The sequence below is a fragment of the Marmota monax genome, unplaced genomic scaffold, assembly GCF_021218885.2.
Source record: "Marmota monax isolate L192 unplaced genomic scaffold, Marmota_monax_Labrador192_F-V1.1 WCK01_AAM20220418_F8-fsc00046, whole genome shotgun sequence".
NCBI classification, from domain to species: Eukaryota; Metazoa; Chordata; class Mammalia; order Rodentia; family Sciuridae; genus Marmota; species Marmota monax.
In genome coordinates, this window is record NW_026692486.1 from 3,264,478 (window position 1) to 3,285,043 (window position 20,566).

Below are 20,566 nucleotides of genomic sequence, written 5' to 3' on the forward strand. Positions count from 1 at the left end.
AATACTTTTTACTATTTATGTTATTTCTAGCAAAAAAAATTCAACCAACAATTACTTTTTCTTTTCATATATTCTGACTTCTATAAAATATATTGGAGAATGTGAAACAAGTGACAAAAGACAGAAAATGCAGTGGTTAAGCCTGCAAGCTCTGCCAGATCAAGGCTGTGTGATAATTTGACATTGAATAAGTAAGCAGAACACTCTGTGCCTTGGTTTCCTCACACAAAAAATGAAAATGATAATAGTATTTAACACATTTGACTGTTGTGAAGATTGAGTTATTACACAAGATAAAATCATAGAATAGTCCTTGGCAAATAGTAAGTCTTCAATTAAAAAAAGTAAACTGTTGGTGCATGCTTGGGAGGCTGAGGCAGGAGGATCACAAGTTCAAAGCCAGCCACAGAACTTAGTGAGGCCCTAAGCAACTTAGTGAGACTCTGACTCTTCATAAAATATAAAAAAGGGCTGAGGATGTGGCTCATTGGTCCTGGGTTCAATCCCTGGTACCAAAAAAAAAAAAAAAAAAAAAAAAAAAATTAAACTGTTATTATCACAGGTTGAGCACCCCAAATCCAAAAATCTTAACTTTTTGATTACTGGCCTGATGCCATAAATGGAAAAACTACCCTGACCTTGTGTGATGGGTTGCCATCAAAAGTGTACTAAAAATATTATATAAAATTACCTTCAGGCTTTGCATATAAGGGTTCCATGCCCCAAATATCTCATTTTATATATATACAAATATTCCAAAATCTGAAAAAAAATCTGGTCCCAAGCATTTCAAATAAGGGATACTCAACCTATGCCATCATGGTGAAGGTGTAGGCTTTTCTTTAAGACCTAATTTGAGAAACAGGAGAAACCCACATGAACCAGGAAAAACATTGTGGGTGAGTTGATGATTAGCAAGTATTTGTTGAAAACTCTGACACTGTTTCAGATTCAGGAAGATAGCTGAAAATATCCCATCTCAAATCACATAATGAAATATATCAGGATATCACAATAGTGGCTGCCATTTACTTTTCCAAGTAGGAAAAGTAATTCTAAGTAGGAAACCATTTAAACCTCACAGCCAACTATAAATGAAAGCAGTTTGCTGTAGGTTTTAGGTGATGAGCGAAGGAGGTAGGCTTCCTAGCCACTCGGCCAGCCTCTGGGGCCAGCTCTCTGACAGCTGTTATGGATGAGCCAATGTGTTGCTGTCCTCAAGGGGCTTACAGTTTACATAAAGAGACAGATACATTAGGAATGTATAATTTGTTCCTAGTGATGGCTACTGTTTATTGCATGCTTTTTAGAAACAATGATGTGATATATGAAGAATAGATTCTGACCCAAGCTGCCTGGGTTTGATTGCTTTCTCTGCTGCGTTTATTAGCTATGTGATCTCAGGTATTAGTTAACCTTTCTATGCCTATTTACTTATACATGAATTATTGTGAGGATTAAATGAATCAATACATGTAAGGTTCTTAGAACATTGCTGGGTACATAGTGACCCATAAATATAAACCACTGCTATTAAGACTACCGCTATTGTGGCCCCATTTAATCCTCATGGTGTTCCAACGAAGGTTTTCCAGACAAGTCAACTGGAGCTTGGGTGGTTAACTAACTTGCTAAGGTCACCCAGAGGGGACTGGAAGTACAAGGATAGCACTCCAGTCCTGTTTGTTTCAAGCTTAAGCTCTTAGCATTTTGTATTACTGTCTCTTCAGAATATAGTGCAGACCATGATATTTGCTGTAAAGCAGATTTAAACAAAATGCAGTTCATATGAGAACTCTTTTATCCATTATGGAGAGGGAGTCTAAGTCTTAGAGAGTGGTGGAGTGGACAGAAGGTTAAAAAGGAGCTTCCACAAAGAGAGAGCCATGGGAGAGATGATTTATGGCAGCATCAAGGACCAGTGTCCCATTCATAACAGGATGGCTTCTAGAATGGAATAGGGATATTAGAGCTTTAAGAGCTGATCTGAAATTTTGGGGTCAGCCTTTGAGTGGACACTCTGACTTGTTTGTAGAGCTTCATGATGGACTTCATGATGGACTGAGTGCAACATCAGCCCTCTGAATCTTGGGAGGGAGAAGAACTTCCCAAACAAAACCAAGATTAAAATTCCCACCAAACTTCCAGCATGGGGGTTTAGGGTCATGTACAATTTGACACTTTTTATATCTAGAATTGTATAGTTAAATTTAAAATCCAGTAAAGAAATTTAAATGGGTGTTCAGAGAGGAGAAAGATATGAATAGGCTGGACTCTGAGAAAGATTCCTGGAGAAAATTGCACTTCAATTTGGCCTTAGAGGATGTGATGGAAATTACATACAAGGAAGGTTTCCTGGACAGCGAAGAGCCTAGCTGTGGCAAAGCAGCTTACAAAATCATACTAGGGCCATGTTAAAAGAAGTGCTTTGAAAACTAGGTGGGGAACACAAGGTTGTTTTAGAGAGGATAGGGAATCATTTAGACATTAGAATTGAAGAATGATGTATGAAATATGTTTTGGGGAATTAAGCCTGGAAGACCAATGTGGCTATATTTGGCTAGAGGATAAACCATGTAAGATGCTGTTGTGACAGTCTAGGAGGAAATGATAAGGGTGGGGGCCATGGGCAGCAGTGGGGATTCCAAGGGCAGAAAGAAGCCAGGGTAGAGTAGGGATAAAAGCTGGATTGATGACCCTTAGAGGAGGAGACAGGAGAGAAAGTTCAGGAGCAAATGTCACTTCCAAGATTTCTATTCTGGGAGCCTGGGATAACGATGATGCTATAATTGGAAATGAGGCAGTTGGGATGTAGAGAAGGTTTTGGGACAGTGAGGGAGAGAGGTTCAAGGTTTGGATGCATTGTGTGGCACTCTTAGATACTGGTCAAGTTTAAAGTGCTTACAATGACAGGTTTGTGGGTGGCAGAACATGTCCCTTAATCATCTTTTATGTAGTAGAGTCTATTCTGGTCTTATCATACCCAGCTAGAAATTGGTTTGGAGTTTGCTTTGGAGATCTTGTGGGAGAAGATGAATGAGGAGCCAGGTTCCCTCTTGTGGGATATGGCAGATGTGTTGGATGAATCCTGATTATAACTGACAAATGCATTTTCAGTGTAAGACCAGCTGGATACCTGAGTATGGACTCTTTCTATTCTAGTCTCATCTAAAAATACTTCATTAAACACTTACAATATAATCTGAAAAAAGTAAAATTATTGTAACCTATAGTACTAAAAATCTTGTAAACTATATTTTCCAAGACATTTTCCTGAATGATGATTATGATAGATTTCTTGGAACTATAATGTATTTTAGGGAGCATTTGGAACTAATAACAACCATGAGTAGAAAGAAGCTACTGATTTTCAACTACTTTTAAAATTAGTAATTAAAATGGAGTGTGGGATAAAGAGTAAACAATGATGCTAAATACAAGTGGCTTCTTTAATATGACTGAATCATATGAGTACAATGTGACTTACTGAAAAATAACAATTATGACAATAATGAATATTCAGAGACTATTTTTATTGTGGGAATTTTCATATAATTGTAGGAAAAAAGATTTAAGAGATGATGCTCAAAATTGTAGCCAGAGTGTGTTCTGAAAAACTTAAGCAGAGAAGCAATTCCTTTCATGTATTGAAAAATGTTTGTGATATATTAAGTGAAAAGATTATAGAACAAGGTACAGTAATATCCCATTTTTGTAAAAACTATCTTTAATGTAGAAGAAAAACAATTTTCCCTGTATGTCTATCAAAATGTTAACTGGTTATCCTTTAGTGGTAAGTGTATGGGTGACTTTATTTAGGGATTTTTGGAGTTTTTAAATTTTTAAATATCAAATGAACATTTTAACTTTTATAACCAGAAAATGGTTATTTTCAAAAAGAAGGTTAGCATTCTAGGAAATGGGAGAAACTATGCCATTCTGTAAAATAGTGTTTTTATGGTTTTCAACTCTATCACTGAACAATTTTCTTTAATATTATTGCAAACAGTTCCATGTTACAAGTGGAATATTACATCTATCAACTCTTCAAATTGTCAGGATCTGTTTTGGTAACTGCTTAACTTTTAAAAGTCTTGGGGGAAAATATATGCAATAAACCAGTCATAAAGACAAAACAATAATTTTTGTTTCTTGAGTTCTCATATAAAATTTTGTTGGCGACTAAAATGAGTAAAAAAGTAAAAATAAATTATTTTAGCTGTTACTCTTTTAAGAAGAGCGATTCTTTATTTTCCTCAAATTGGAGTCCAGGGGTTTGTGATCTGTTTTTGTAACATATTCCTCTCTGGATTAAAGCTACCAACATTTGCCCCAGAAATACACATTAACTTTTGCTTAAAATTTTAGGGAGTTATAAAATGGGGTTGGCATTTTCTCATATGATGCACTTTAACTCAAGAACAACATGATTTCAGGCACAGTTTTCCACTTTTGATACTTGCCAGGCACTGCTCAGTCTCATCAAGGGAATGCTTCAGAGCCAACTTTGTGTCCTTGTGGGTTCACTCTTGTGTTGATGGCTCTTTTTATCCAACAGACAGCAAGTAACATCCTCTTGCTGGTGGAACAGTACTTGCCTACTTTTTCTTGCTTTTTATCTGTCCCAGCACAACTGCTAGCTGTATTTTTAAAAAGCCTATTCTAGAGAAGTCTGAGAAATATTGGAGAGAGGAAGGACACATGGAAAAAGGAAATGTATGGTTCAATTTTAAGTCCTAGGACACAAGCTAGATTTTGTCAGCTATTCAGAGAAGCAGATACGTATGATGGTGGTGGATATAGGGAAAGGAGCATGTGAACTTTATATGGACCATGCTATTGGTGTGTGTGTCCATGCATTGGAAAGTCTTTTTAGATGGATTGCTTCACTACTTGGACAGACTTCTGTATCTGCAAGGTGTCTTTCAGTTGAAGACAGTGGAAAACCCTGCCCAAACTGGCTTAAGCAGGAAGGGGAATTATAAGTCAACAGTCCTTGAGTGGTGCTGGCATCAGCAAGGCTCCTTGGAGAGCCCACATGATGGGATCAGGATCCTGTGTCTTGCCCATTCTCTCTGCCCTGCTGCTTGATGTTTCAGCTCCATCATTCAGGTCGGCACCATGCTGTGTCCCAGGATGGCCATCAGCAGTTGCTGGGACCATATGCTTCTTTATGCAAGCAGAGCAGGAAAGGGAGTGTCCTTGTTTTTTATCATTTCTAGTAAAAGACCAGAGAGATTCATGCTGCCCACCTCTGGGACAGTCACTGTGATGAAGGGGTCTACTGACATGGCCCATTCATGTGACCCATCCCTGAAGCTGAGAGCAGTCAGTTTCCCCTGAACCACAATAATCTTTAAGTGACCACTGGGTACTGAGAAGATGAGCAATTAATATTAGTTCTGATGACAGTTCATAATTTTTAAGAATACAAAATCAAGTGGTAACTTGGGTTAGACCTGCCTGGCCTTATATTCCAGCTCTGCCAACTTACCTGTTATCTATGACCCTGTGAAATCATCCCACTTTTCTAAGCGTTGTTTTCTTTTATTATAAAATTAGGATAATAACAATACCTATCTTGTATTAGTGTTAGAAGGATTAAATGAAAGAACATATAAAGATTTATCTGTTGCCTGGGCTATATTAAATACTTAGTCAAGCTATTACTTTATATTGACTTTTCCCAATGATTTACATTAGTATTCCTAGGTGAATTATAGTGTGTGTGTGTATTTATTCCTTTGAAATAAAGTTGTAACTTTGAACTACCTTTTTACAGCCTTGGCCCAAGAGTACTGTCCTTCATGTCCAAGTCCTTTGATCTGGTGCCCTGCACACCAAGCTTCTCATATATCCAGTGGGAAGGAAATTTTAATGAGCCATTTCCAGGAGGGCCAGAGAACTAGTGAACTGAGAATCTTCCAGATGGGAGGGACTCTGAAATTCTCCACTCCTTGCTTTGGTAGTCTAGGACCTTGCTGAACCTGTGGCCTACAACACTTGATTCTCTGTTCCTTTTCCCACTTGCTGTTCTTGCCCTAGGTGGTTGAGTCTTTGTTTGGACATTACTTTTTCCAGGAAGTCTCAGGCTCGATGAGGAAGAAGCATGGGAGTCCACCTGACCCTCTGATACCTATGGATTTACATGGTTAAGAGTATGAACTTTAGAATTAGAGGACTTGGGTTAACATCCCAGCTTCTCTGTTTACAAATCACAGGAACTTGAGGTGCGAGTCCCTTTTCTGTAAAACGATACACATTTACAGCTTAGCTTAAGCACTCATGTACGGAATAATGCTTTCAGCTCTGTGTAAAATCACTCCTATACCTATGGATTAAACTGATGTGATGACATCTGCTCCTTGTCAATTTGGTTAGTGTGAATCATTCTCTGAGATTCAGATTAGCACTGAGAACCCTGAAAAAAACAAGCAATTCTGGGCTCGCAAAGCTTGAGAATCCTTGGTGTATACATGCTGTAAAGTCCTCCCTGAGTTGCCATCTGGCCACCTTTTAATGTTTCTCTTGGTGCTATGTAAGTTGAGATGGAAACTATGGAAATCAATTGTTGAATTTGGTGAGGTAACTGAATTCACCCTACATGGGTGATCAGGGGAGTGGACTATGTGTTTCCTTTTCCGGGTTGGAATGGAGATATGTCTGGTCACTTGCCCATAAGTTTTATAAAACTAATGAGGGACAAAGAGACTGCAGGGTCCTGGGATTTCACTCTATTATCAGGTTCTTAAGTTACCCTTTTTCTTCTCTCTGTCTATAAGTCCTCCCACCAATGAGATGGACAGTGGAGGTCTCCACTGTGGAATGTCCCATGGTGGGGGGGTCAGGCTTAAACTTGTCCACTTTGGGGAATCTGTGAGACAGTAGGAGAATCACTTATTGTTTCTATCCTGCTCTAAAAGGAAGGGAACAGTCATAGTGTTTCATAGAAGCAAGAAATAAAGTTAAATAAAAAAGAGATCTTTGCTCCTAATATTTGAAGTGACAACTTGAACATTTGGAAAGGGACCTTTTTGCATGTTTCTTGTTTTCAGAGAGAAAACCAATGTAAACGGTGTTGTTATGGAGGGAGTGGAAGAGCAGATCTCTCTCTCCCCAGACTGAAATTCATCCAGCATTCTGTTAACATGAGCCGGCTGCTGGGCTGAGCACCTTCTATGCATCAGTCCCTTGAGTGCTTAAACAAAGCTGTATGTAGAGGATGTTTTATAGATAAGGACTTACTCCTCAAGTTCACATAACTTATAAATGAAGGAACTAGGCATTAACTCAGGTATTCTGATTCTGAATTTCATGCTCTTAACCACTACTCTGTGGACAACACTATAGATTTGGCCAGAATCTATAATTTTGTTATAGAACATTTTTGTTACATAATCTGTAAATTTTCTCCTGGGGCACACCATGATATATCAGCCATCAGAATGCAATTGAGAACATCACTCGGGGCATTGCAGTACCACAGTTGAAAACACTGTGAAGGTAGAGATGATCAGACCTCAGTCATAAAGTCCTTGCAAGATGTCTTAAAAGGGTCAGATAATGTTTTTGAAAAGTCAGAAAAATAAGGGGGGGGGGGTGTCTCTACTTTCAGCTGAAATCTAATGAGAAATAGTAGAACAAGTTTTATCACAATTTTGAACTGCAGGTGATTCATTTGCTTCCTGTCACCAAAATGCCACTAATTTTTCTCTCCCTCTTTCTTTTCATGCATGACATCCAGTTCATTGCAGTGTGGCCCTTTATAGCTATTTCTAAATCTTCTCAAGGGTTTCACATGTGCCTGGAAGTCTAATCCTGTTAGGCACCCCTGTTGACCTCTGTATCATAAGTATTCCATTCTCTGCTTTGGGCATTTTGGGGTCATCTTTCTCTCTTTCCCTCTGTGGTGCTGTGGATTGAATTGGGATCTTGTGCATGCTAGCCAAGCACTCTGTCTCTGAGCTACATCCCTAGTCCCTGGGCCATCTCTTGTTCACTGAGCAACAAGAGATGTTGGATACAGCCCTATCATTTGTGCCCACCTTCTGTTAAAGTTGTGTTCACTGTCCCTGCTCTGCCAGTAATGCTTCATACTCCAGGCCAACTGGGGCCCTCATACTGTGCAGAAGTGGGGAGAAGAATGCCCAGCCTCCCCCATGTGTCACCCTTTGTCATTGAGAATCTAAACCATGTTGCATGCACTTTTCCTGAAACAGTGCTTTTTACTTCTCTCTGTACTTCCTCCTTCTCTAAGATATAGGTACAGTTTTTTATGGGGGTGAGGTGGGGACTAGACACAGATACATTACTGCCTTCCCCATTTTCTCACTCCCAATGCCTGAGCCTTGCTATATAGCAGAGACTGGGAGTTTGTGTGTTTATTAAAAATGTCAATTAAAATAGAGCCTCATAAAGAATGATATGTGTACATATAAATGTTTTAATTTAAAGCATAGAAATATACATTTTTTTTTTAACCACTCTTGATGGAGAAGACTTTTTCTTGGAGTAAAGGACACAAATTAGAGGTCTATGAAGTCTTTCTTATATAATCACAATGTTAATGCATATCTGTGAGCTCCTTTCATTTTTAAAAACCAGACATGTGAAATGATGGATGTTTAAAGATTTTTTTTACTAATCTCTTAGAATCGTCTTGCCCACACCTTTTTTTTTTTTTTTTTTTTAATAACTCTTATGGAGTCATTCCAAAGCAGTCAACCTAGTTTTTGGAGCAATAATAACTCCTCATTTCACACTCATTTCATCAGCTCATGCATTTTTAAATTAAATCAGAATAAAAATTACAATTGCCACAAGAAAACGTGGGGACAAATATGACAGCTTCTTGATGATATGCAGTTCAACTGTGGGAGCAGCCAGGTATCCACAAGCTGGGAGTGTTCCGGTGCCCTTAGTGACCCAGGCCTGGCAGGGACCCTATGTTTGCTGGTGGAGTGGGGAGAACCAATGAACTTAGTGAATCTGCAGGGTGGTTATTTGTATCTGCGGTGTAAACCACATCCCCTCTTAGGTCAGCCCTGTGAAAGGCATCATGCAGACCCATTCACATGAAGTAACTGATTTAGGGTGCAGCTTCGCTAGTCAGACAAGCTTAAGCAGGCCAGCATTCCCTAAAGTAGAGCAGACAATTAACATTCAGAATTTTTAAAACATTCCCAGAACACAAAACCTGTTTTTTTTTTTCCCTTGCGGGTGAACAAGAGAATCCTTCTGTTTTCATGTATAAACAGGTCGACTTATGTACCTGAACCACAGGATCATGGAGAAAACTGGCCGCTCTTTCCTTGGAGGTTAAAAACTGTCCTTCTGGAGCCCAGTGCAAGCCAGAATTTAAAATTTAGCTTCTGCTTTGGTGCCCCCAAGTGGTTAGTGTGAGCATGCCACTTTCAAGAGGAAGATGGTTTAGTAAATACATAATGATTAAAAAAATCTGGGATGAATAGACAGAATGCAGAATTTTTAGGGTAAAGTGATACTTCTGTTCGAAGCTACAATGGTGGATGTATGTCATTATACATATATACAAATCTATAGGATATACAATACCAAGAGTGAACCCTAATGTGAGCTATGGTCTCTGGGTGAAAATGGTGTACCAGGTGGGTGTGGTGGTACATACCTGTAATCCCAGAGACTGAGGAGATTGAGGTGGGAGGATTATAAGTTCAAGGTCAGCCTCAGCAACTTAGCAAAGCGTTAAGTAGCTAGACCCTGACTCAAAATTTAAAAGGGCTAGGGATATAGCTCAGTGGTAAAGTGCCCCTGGGTTTAATTCAATTCCCACTACAAAAAAGTAAAAAATACACAGACGCACACACAAGCACACACACGCACACACACACACACACCAGTATAGATTCATCCATGGTTACAATGTGCTGCTGTGGTGGGGGTTGCTGATGATGGAGGAGGCTGTGCGTGTGTGAGGGGGTAGGGATATATAGGAAATTTGTATTCTTTATGCTCAATTTTACTGTGAACATAAAACTGCTCTAAATATAGTTTATTACTTTAAAAAATCTTGTATTTTACATACATTTTTCCTTCCGGGTACTGGTAAGAGCAAGTAAGAGCAAGAAAAGATAGAGACATTGTCTAGGGAGGCCAGCTGAGTTCTTAAGTGGGAAGCCCTATAGTCCTATGTCTGAGTCCTTAGTTTTATAAATATCAGAAACCTTATTTTTTTACCCCAATGAATTCAGAGTTGTTCAAATTTCCAGGAATACATCATGCTCACAAAATTTACAAGAGACACTTTGATAAGTCATAATGCCAATGAATTGCCTTACAATTAGAAATATATATGTAGCAGTTGACCAAAGCATGTGTTATCTGAGTAGTTTATTTTATACCTTGTAGGAATTTTTTTTGGGAAGACAATTATACTGAATAGGTTGCTTGGTGAAATCACAGTGGGCTGGTGTGTCTGTGTGTGCCCATGTGCTGTTTGTTTAATGGTTAGTGCTGTTATACTGAGACTATCTTCATCACTTTAGGGATGTGTGTGACTCTGGGGTGGGAACACTTAAGTCACTAGGCGGTACAGAATCCTGGAAGGTGCTGATGACAGACCGACCAACCCAGTCTTTTTCTTTGGATGCTCTTTGTCGAGCATCTGGGAATCCTTTCTTCCCTCAGGGAATAGGGTGAGTGGCAAGGCAACTGCTGGAGGCTTGTTGATAAAGCTTTAGTTTTCTGAGAACCTGTTTGGTCCCCAGGACTAGCATTTGGGTGTTAGCCAAAACTTTTTAGCCACCATTTACAGGTTTTTTTTTTTTTTTTTTTTTTGCTTAGGGGGAGCTGTTCTACTTATTGCATGATCATTTTTTTATACTTTCATTCTCAGAGGAAAACTTATGTTTTGGTGACTCTATCCCCAAATGCAATGTAAAATTAATATGCAAAATCTTTAATCACTTTGGGATATATTCCCAATACCAATGCAGTACTTGGCTAAAAGTGGGGTTTATTCTAGTTTCCAAATTTGTAAGAATGCCTTTGTGCAGGCACTTGAGGTCTGTGTCTTGGGAGTTTTGCATGGACCTTGTTACCTGCTTGCACTTATCAGCTGGTCCTGTGAGTCTCTGGAGCTCAGTCTCCAGCTCTGGGTGCAGCATCCTCTCCATACTTCTTCCTCACCCCTGGGGACATGGGAAATATCTGCAGAGATTATAAACTGGTGGCCTGTGTTTGAAATCTGATCTCTTATTTTTGCCAATACATTATTTTAAAATGTTTAACTTAATTACCCAATCTGAAAAAATCAGGAAATTCATGCAAACTCTTGAGTATCCAGTTTCTCTGCAAAACAATAAATCTGGCTTAGTAGGGTCCACATTTCCATTCTTAGCAGGGCAGGAAGTGTTGGAGTGCTCTGGATATGGCACACTTCTTCCAATCATCCTCACTCCCTACCCTTTCCTTTCACTTGGGATTGGGGGTGGGTGAGTGACTTAGTGCATTGCAAAAACAAAAATAAAACACAAAACAAACATAAGGAAAAGGGCAGCTTCTCATGGACTACTCCTCCCTGTTCTGGTCCCTGCTGTCTGTGGGGGAATTCCTCCCTTGGAACTGCTCCCAGCCTACTTTTCTTTAGACTCTCTCTCTCTATGAATTATCTTTAAATTTATCCTTGTGTTGGCTGGAGTGAGGTTGATTAAAGCATGTTGACTTTGGAATCACAAGACCTGGTTTTGAATCCCAGCTACACTTCTTACTGAGTTCAGTTACCTCATTTTTAAAATGAGGGTGATAGTATTCCTGAGAGGGTGGTATGAATATTAAATAGGATTGTGTACATAATGCATCAAGTGGAGGTTTGGTACACAAATAATATTGCCTTTGTTTCTCTCTTCTGTTAAGACATGGTTCTTTCCCATCTTCACGACCTGGATGAAGTCCAGTGCTGCTTTTTGGCTATTCACAGCTCTTTGCTCTTATAACAAAGCCAACTGTTCTACTTTGTCTTCCTTAGAACTTCTAATCTTTCTTTCTTTCTTTTCCTTTCTCTCTCTCTCTCTTTTTGGTACTGGTGATTGAACACAGGGGTGCTTAATCACTAAACTACATCCCTATCCCTTTTTATTTTTTATTTTGAGACAGGGACTTGCTAAGTTGCTGATGCTGGCTTTGAACTTTTGCTCCTCCTGCCTCAGGCTCCTGAGTTTCTGACATTACAGGCATGCACCACTGTGCCTGCCTTCCATCCTTTCTTATCGGTACACTTTACATATTCCCTCTTTTTGTAGGTACAAAAAGAATAATGAGAATAATGAATGACAGATGAATTTTTTTTTAGGTAATTCTGTAAGAAGGCATACCTTTTGTCAAATCTCTACAATAACTTTTGTGATGGAAACTGTGTTTGCTTTTGCGGCAATCTGTTGGAATTCTTTCTGAACATAAATGTGCACACACACACACATACACATAAAACTTTCTCCCCTCATTATATGTTTATAGAGATAGAACCAAGATCAAAAGCTGGAAAGTCTTCAGCAGACAAAATTGGAACTGCAAGAGGAACCCTTCGTCTGAGATCTAAAGGTCCTGCCACCATGGAAGAAATGGTATGTTCTGTTCATTTGATTCCCGTTTTGCTTGGAAATGTATAGATACCCTGTACTTAGGTCCTGGGGGAATGAAAGGTTTGATCTGGAGGTAAATGGCAACCGACAGACCTGGTAGAGTCAAAAGCATTTTGAAAATGAGATTTGAGGAGGCATGTGAACAAAACCCACACAGTAGCACCTGGTCATTTTGAGCCTTTATGTGTTCATTGCTGAGCATACTGCTTGGTGTGTTGCCGAAGGCCATTACTGTTTCTTGAACAAGTGAACAAGCCCGAGTGGAAGAAATACATTTAAGAGAATGGAAGAACAGTGGGAAGGAACTGGCAGTGGGCAGTGAGGAGAAGGCCAGCCCTGCTTTCTGCTGGAGGCTGTGAGGGAAAATGAGCAGACTTGAAGCAGCTTGAAAAGGAAACAGGGAGAGCAGGATGTCCCTTCTAATAGTTAACATAATAAATATTTGTTAAGCACCTGCTATGTATTAGGTGCTAGGATGAAAAAGAATTCTTAAAATCTGTCGGAGGAGGTAGGAAAGATTTATTTAAAATGAAACATCCAAAAATTCCATCCCTGTTTGCATAGCCTGCTTAATTAAATAGGCCAATTAAAAAATAGCTGATAATGAGAGGAAAAAGCGGTTTTGGGGCTAATATTAAATTTGATACAAATGACTTGTAATCTAGTTTCAAGGATTGAAGTATTTAAAGGATTTATAGGATTTGAAACAAATCATCCCCTTACAACCTGACACAAATTCTGAACACTGAGTGGTATTCTATTTGCATTCCTCATACTTTATTCATTGTTGGGTCTGCACAGTCCAGATGATGGTGATATAAAGATGGATAAAGGCCTTGCTCTTCCTCTAAGGGAGAGTGGCGTAACAAGAAGCCATTATGAACCAGCTGAACAGGGCTTTGCACAAGGTACACAGTGACACAAAGAAAGGGCTGACCAGTAGCTGTCAGGTCTGGGGAAAGAAAGGATATCAGCAAGTTTCCTTCAAGAAAAAAATGATGAAGTTCATGCAAGACGGGGAGAAGCCTATCTTAGACATGACACAATGATGGGCTTGGAGAGCTGGTAAGCTGTTCCTGAGATAGAAGTGTGGGTACTAGAAGAACCTGGTGGGGAATGAGGGTGATGAGGCTGGAGGAATTGGCTGGAGTCTGGATGCAAGAGGGCTTATGAGAACTGGGGAGCAATGCAATCAGTTTTGTGTTAGAGAAAAATCCCTTGGTTTGAGGGGATGGATTGTTAAGCAGGATGGATTTGAGAGGGTGATGGCAAGGGGGGTAAAAGGAAGCTTCTGTGCATAAGAAAAAAGGAGGAATAGACTCAGGCAAACAGTGTGGCCAGACAAGAGGTGATAGATCAAGAGCTATGCAGGAGTTAGAGTGGCAAACTGTTGTGTGTGGCAGAGTACTGATACTTGTTATGGCAACTTAGAGTGAGGCTGTGTAGATAGATACAAATGTTAATGCCTGAGTTACTTTGTATATCCCGATGCTTTACACAGATAATTAAAAAATAATACACTATAATGAAGGCATTAGCAATATATTAGGTCTGTTACTGTTTTTAAGCTTAGTGCTTGTAAATAAAAATGTATGGGGCCTAGGTTGTAGCTCAGTGTTAGAGTGCTTACCTAACATATACAGCCAGAAGGAAAAAAAAAAAAAAGTAAAACATTGTACTGTTGATCTCCTTAAGGAGATAAACATAAATTTTTATTTGCTATAAAATACATGACTTTAATAAATTTTGAAAATACAAAGCAACAAATACTTATAACAATATTGAAAATAATATGAAATTCTGAAAATCTGACTAATGGTGAAATCTACATTTGGACCTGTAGTTGAGTATTAAATGTCTTTGGGCCATTTCTTTTCAGGTGTGAAGAAAACCAAGAATAGTCTGAACATGTAATAAATAAGACTTACCAAATATTTTAAAAGAATTTTTAAAATAATCATGCTTTTTACTGAAAATTTTAACAGTTTTAGGAAGAACAAAATCGGTGTCATTAGTTCATAAAACGCAAACTATGTTAAGAACATTATCTCATAAGTATCTCATTCTTATAAAATTTTCTTTTTTGGTGTTTTTATAATATGTATGATATATTAATATGGTAATATGTATATGTAATTAATAAAAATATGCACAATACAATTAAATAAAAAGTAAGTAAAAACAGTAGAAGTTTAGAAGTATTTTACTGTTGGGGTGAGCCATCAAGAGTTTGGAGACCCTGGTTTAGACAATAAAGACCAAAGTCCTTTTAGTGCATACAGGACCCCTTAAGGTCGAATCATGCTGTTGTTGTGTTCTCCAGGGACACAGGGCTTCTCACAGTTCTGTAGTATGCAAAGCCTACAATCTCACGTAGACTATGCATATCTTTTGCCTTCTGCTTCAAGTGCCCCTCTTCTTGTCCAACTTGGACAGCATAATTCTGAAGTCACCTTCTTTCTGAAGTCTTCCATATCTCTTAGATAAATTTGCTTCCTCTCCATAGTGCCTTTGTACCATTTATGTCCTTTATAATTGTTACACAGTCATTTATTTTTACTTTGATCTCCCCATCTAGATAGTAAGCTACTTGGGAACTGTGTTCCCAGCTTTTCTTTTTTGAATCCATAACATTTAAAGCTAACACTAAAAGCAAATATTTACTGTGTTGATTTATGTTTAGTTACAGAGCACATTCTTGAAATATTTTCACTAAAATAAGCTGAAGAACATCACCATGAGTTGCCTTCACATCAAATTTTCCCTTGACAATCAAGATATTTCATTATAAAAATATAATGTCTTATTTCTCTCGTTTTTGATAAAGCCCTCTGAAACCAAAGCAAAGGCAATCGAAAAGGTTGATGATCTTCTTGAACTGTACATGGGAATTCGAGATATTGATTTAGGTAAGAATATGCTTTTTAAAAATAAACCTTGATAAGAAATTGTATTTCAAACTGCATAGTCACCAGAAACACACAGCTACGAACAATGCACACCCTTCTCTTGGCATGGCAGCACCTCCAGCTTTCTGTGCCTGGTTTGCTTGGCAGCTCCATTTTCTGCAGGCTTGTTCCCAACCTTGCCAGCATCAGCTTTTCCTTTTTTCCATCTGGGCATCTTCTCTCTCTTCTTTGCAGAGTATTTTTAGGCTTGGTCTCTGGCTTTGGAGGAGCAGGTTTAACAGACAACCTTGTGGATCTTTTCTGGATTTCCCATTATCTTGGCTTTATCTCTCCATCCCTTCAGCCTTTCTCTTGGAAAAGGTGGCAACAGCGATGGGACTTTGGTGCTGGCTTTGCTCAGTCTGAGGATCCTTCTCACTGCTTCTCTCTGCTCTAAGAATATGCTATCTTCAGAAGTCTCCTATCTTCTAATTTGATGAAATCTAGTGCTTATTTATGTCTTATTTATATATCCAATTGTGCCTTTCAAGATTAAAAAGTATTTGTAGAATCATGAAAAGAATAATGAGTATAAAGATAAGTCAACTTTTAAAAATTTTAGGTTTCTTTTTTCTTTTTTTGGGTGTGTTTTTAGGGATTAAACCCAGTGATGCTCTGTCACTGAGCTATATCTCCAGCCCAGCCCCTTAAAAAAGTTTTTTTTTTTTTCATAAACTTGTGATTGCCCTGCCTCTGGTAATTCTTAACCTATATATTGTGAATGATATCGCCTGTTATTTTATGAATAAAAATATCTATGAAAATAATTTTGTGATTCAAATAAATGGTTTTATTAGCTGATTTTTCCATATGTACATTGATACAATTGTGTATTATGATATTAAAGTTGTGTACAGTTTAATGAGGTTCCTTAAACCCTCTGAACAATTAATCAGAAATAAAGAGAAGGGGTTGGGGATGTGGCTCAATGGCAGAGCACTTGACTGGCATATGTGAAGCAACATTAAAAAACAAAAAGAAGACAGACACTTGACACATGACTGATAAGCATTTGAGCAGTTGGATTTCTGTGTGTTTATTAGGTCATTATTAAGATGTCAAGGTCATGATCTGTCAGTTAAAATCCTATCAGTTGCAAATAACTACAAACAAAAATGAAGCCAAACCAAACCAAATAAAACCCCTAACTCTGTCTTGAGGAACAAAAGGGAGAAGTTTTAGATTCTTACAACTGAAAAGTTCAGAGATAGCTTTCAAGAATGGCTAGATCCAGAGTTATAACGGTGTCATCAGAATAAGTTTTTTTGGGGCTGGGGTTGTGGCTTAGCCATAGAGCGCTTGCCTAGCACGTGCGGGGCCCTGGGTTCAATCCTCAGCACCACATATAAAGAAAATAAAGGTATCGTGTCCAACTACAACTAAAAAAATAAATATTAAAAAAAAAGAATATATTTTCTCTTCTGGCAATTCTGGCTTCATTCCGCGTCCCTATGGTATCCCCCGGAAGCATCAGGCTGTCCCTCATGAAACCAAAATGACTGCAACAGCTCCACTCTCCCCATCCTCTTAGCATCAAGCACAATGGGAAAGATGGAGGGGCAAGTCATTGGAACAAAATGCCAAAGATTGTCTTGGGTTGGCAGTCCCTGAGAACAGGCGATGGTTAGTTCTGGGCCAAATGCTCTATCTCTGGAGCTGAGAGTATCCTGAAATACAAGGGTCAAGATTGAGAAAGGCCTGGTTCTTTCCTTGTGGTTGCAGGGTACAGTTTGTGCCTGCATGCACTGATGCGTGTGTGTGCATTTGAATCAGGTGCTGAATACATTTTCTAAAGTCAAGGACTTGCCTATTTTGTTTATCTGCTACCAGGTAGAGAATTTGAAGTTCATTCATCCTTCTCTACTCAATTTCCACTTATTTTAAATTTTTCTTATAGAATTGTCAAAAGACAAAATGAAAACAAATGTACTTTCAAGTCTTAATTGGTTTTTATTTGCAGTTCTAGAATTGAAAATTGGGTAGCATCTTATTTTATAAAATAGAAGGAAGAATGTTTTAATGAGCTGAACAGAGGAGACTGGCTTCATAGACAGGAAAGGGCTGAAGAAAGCAAAACAACAAATACAAATGGTCATTCCAAGTTTACTTGCCTTATAAAGGCTATATCAGGGGACTTCCTTGTCATACCAGCAAAAACTGGCTTGTTTTAGGATTTGGCTATTATTTCTCACCCTGATTTCTTGGAAGATGAGATGAATAATTTAGTTTTGGCTTGTCGGTATGGGGCTTCAGCATGAGTGATCCCGTTTTGGTTTCATCTGTTGGGCCTAGTGCAAAGAACTCAGTCCAAACCAAGGTCCATTTTATTTACAGATTTTATACTTATTTTTTCTTGCCTGTCCAAACTTTAAAAATGTCTATAGTAGGATATATAAATGAAGTCTGTAACTGAAAAACACTCATGCTAGTTTCTTGATCCTTGAAGAAAAATACAAAACTCACAATTCTAGAAGTTCACACAGGGCACTAAACATCCCTCACAAATTCCTTGTAAATAAATTAGTAATCTCTTTGGTAAATAAATTAGCAATCTCTTTGTAAGGATAATTAATCATCTGTAGCAAATTCCTCCAGTTACCATGACGCATTATCATTATAATGATTAGCAATGTGATCAGTCACTTAGGAAGGAAAAGTGTTAGGAAGATAATTATTTGAAGAATGTTTTAAATTAGGGCTTTCTACTATTCAGATATTATTAGCATGAAATATAAATCACAAATGTGAGACTTATTTAACAGATTAATGAATATATTTACTTCTATGTATTCCTAGTATTTCTTGACTTTCAGAAATGTTATTTCTTAATGCAAATTACATTGATATCACATTATTCTGGAATTATGTAAGTTAAAAAAATTTTTAAAAAAATAGCATAATAATAAAGTGATTGAAAACACTGTCCTTAAAAAGAAAAAGTAATTAGGGTATATTTATTATTTGAAAATAGAAATGAATTCAAATGAATTTTTGTAGGAAGTTAACTCTGAAGATGAATGTGCTTTATTTGGTTGTAAAGTTAAGGTGTGAACTGTGATTTTTCAACCAACCAGTTGCAACAACAAAAAAAGGTCCTAGAAGATTTTGAGTCTATGAGGTTTTATCTAAATTGACCTAACTTAATGGGAAATTGTATCATATAAGTTTTTTCCCCCTCTTCCTCTTCTTCTTTCCCTTCTCTTCCTCCCCCTTCTCTTTCTTCCCTTTCTTTTGATATTGGGGGTTGAAGCCAGGGCTTTGCCCATGCTAGGAAAGTACCCTACCACCGAGTGACACCCGCAGCTTCAGATTTCACCCTTTAAATGGTTGAATTATACGGTGTGTGAATTATATCTCAATAAAGCTTGTTTTTTTTAAAAGAAAAAAAGAATATATTCTATATTGGCTATGTTTTTGGTGTTTGACTCATGCGAATTGTTTTAAATGGTTGATACTTATGAAAAGTCTTAAGGAGTATAAATGTTGAAGACCTTCCATGGAGTGAGATACAGTTACAGATTTTATGGTCAAGTTAACAGTGATGACTAATATCTAAGTACTGCTGTTTGCCTTTTTGTAGGTTTGAATGCTGAGATTCAGAGAAGTTCTGCAACTTGCCCTAAATTAACTAACAAGTTAGAACTAAGATTTAATTCTAGGACTTTGCTACTAAGATTTTAAGCCATGGAGTAATTTAAAAATATCTAATAATTATGTTTAAATATTTAAAAACTTAATGGAAACTATATTGGCCTATGTCATCAAACTAGATTTGTCATTAATAGTAAAATGAAAGTTCAGGGGTGGTGATGATATAAGATATTTTCAGAATGGCCATGAGAGGTCAGCACTTAGCTGCTATGTGTGGTATAAAAGCTACTTTCAGTGGAATTTTTTTTTGCCAAACTGTATTCAAGTATTATACTACAATATATTGCAGATCTATTTCAGTTAACAGATAAAAATCATTTCAGTACTGTCTTATGTTAATGTATTATATAAGCTATACAGTGTATTAATATATAAGAAAACTTTTTCATTGTGCTGAAGTTTCTCTCTCTCTCTCTCTCTCTCTCTCTCTCTCTCTCTCTCTCTCTCTCTCTCTCTCTGTGTGTGTCTCTCTCTGTCTTTTGGTACTGAGGATTGAACCCAGGGACACTTAATCACTAAGTCACATCCCAAGCCTTTGTAAAATTTTTAATTTTGAGACAGGGTCTATCACTAAGTTGCTTAGGGCCTTGTTAAGTTGCTGAGGCTGGCCTTAAACTTACAATTCTCCTGCCTCAGCCTCCTGAGTTGCTGGCATTATAGGCGCGTGCCACCATGCCCAGCTGGATTTTCTCTTAAAGCAGAGCTATAATCTTTTATCAAAAAGGATAAAATTATAACATTCATTTCTCCTATAAGGATGTTTAAACATTATGTTTATATATTAGCAAAAATTTATAACATGTTCAAGTGCAGTTTTCAATTACAGTATTTCTAGCACAATTATGAAGCTGCCTAATTAGTATTTTTTTGCCACTTCTATAGTACCTCTCTCAAAGTAAATACTGAAAAATGTTGAGAGGCACAAAAGTACAGAATTCACAGGGAGTATGAATTCTGATTTCATTACTTTGAAGCTTTAACCTTTGGGCAAATTATTAAGCTTTGATTTTCATATCTGTAAAAGGGGCACAATAAAAACAAACTCATAGGATTGCTAAGGCATCAAATTAAATAATGTTTATAAAATTCCTGTTACATCATAAATAACATATGCAACTATTATCATTCTCAGCAATTATCACTAATAATTATTAGTAGCAATAACAATAGAGGGGTGGAGTTAGAAAATACAGGACTGCATATCTGGAGGTATGAGAACCTGTGGGACTGCATTGGATGTGGGGGTTTTCCTCCATTTTTCTTCTATGTCAGAATGAGTGCATGAGTGAGATTATACATTTTGCCGCAAAGATGTAGTATGGACATCTTGAAGCAGTATTTTTTCTCATT

General features: G+C 37.7%; 1 protein-coding gene across 2 annotated transcripts in view; it reads left to right on the plus strand.

Moving 5' to 3' along the window:
• The window catches only part of Gipc2 (GIPC PDZ domain containing family member 2), an 84,401-nt gene that overhangs the window by 54,544 nt on the left and 9,291 nt on the right, over window positions 1-20,566 (plus strand). For both annotated transcript variants that reach the window (XM_058578947.1, XM_046443199.2), the window contains exons 4-5: window positions 12,493-12,599; window positions 15,445-15,526. In XM_058578947.1, coding sequence (XP_058434930.1) covers window positions 12,493-12,599; window positions 15,445-15,526 — 189 coding nt within the window. The remainder of the gene's footprint in view (window positions 1-12,492; window positions 12,600-15,444; window positions 15,527-20,566) is intronic.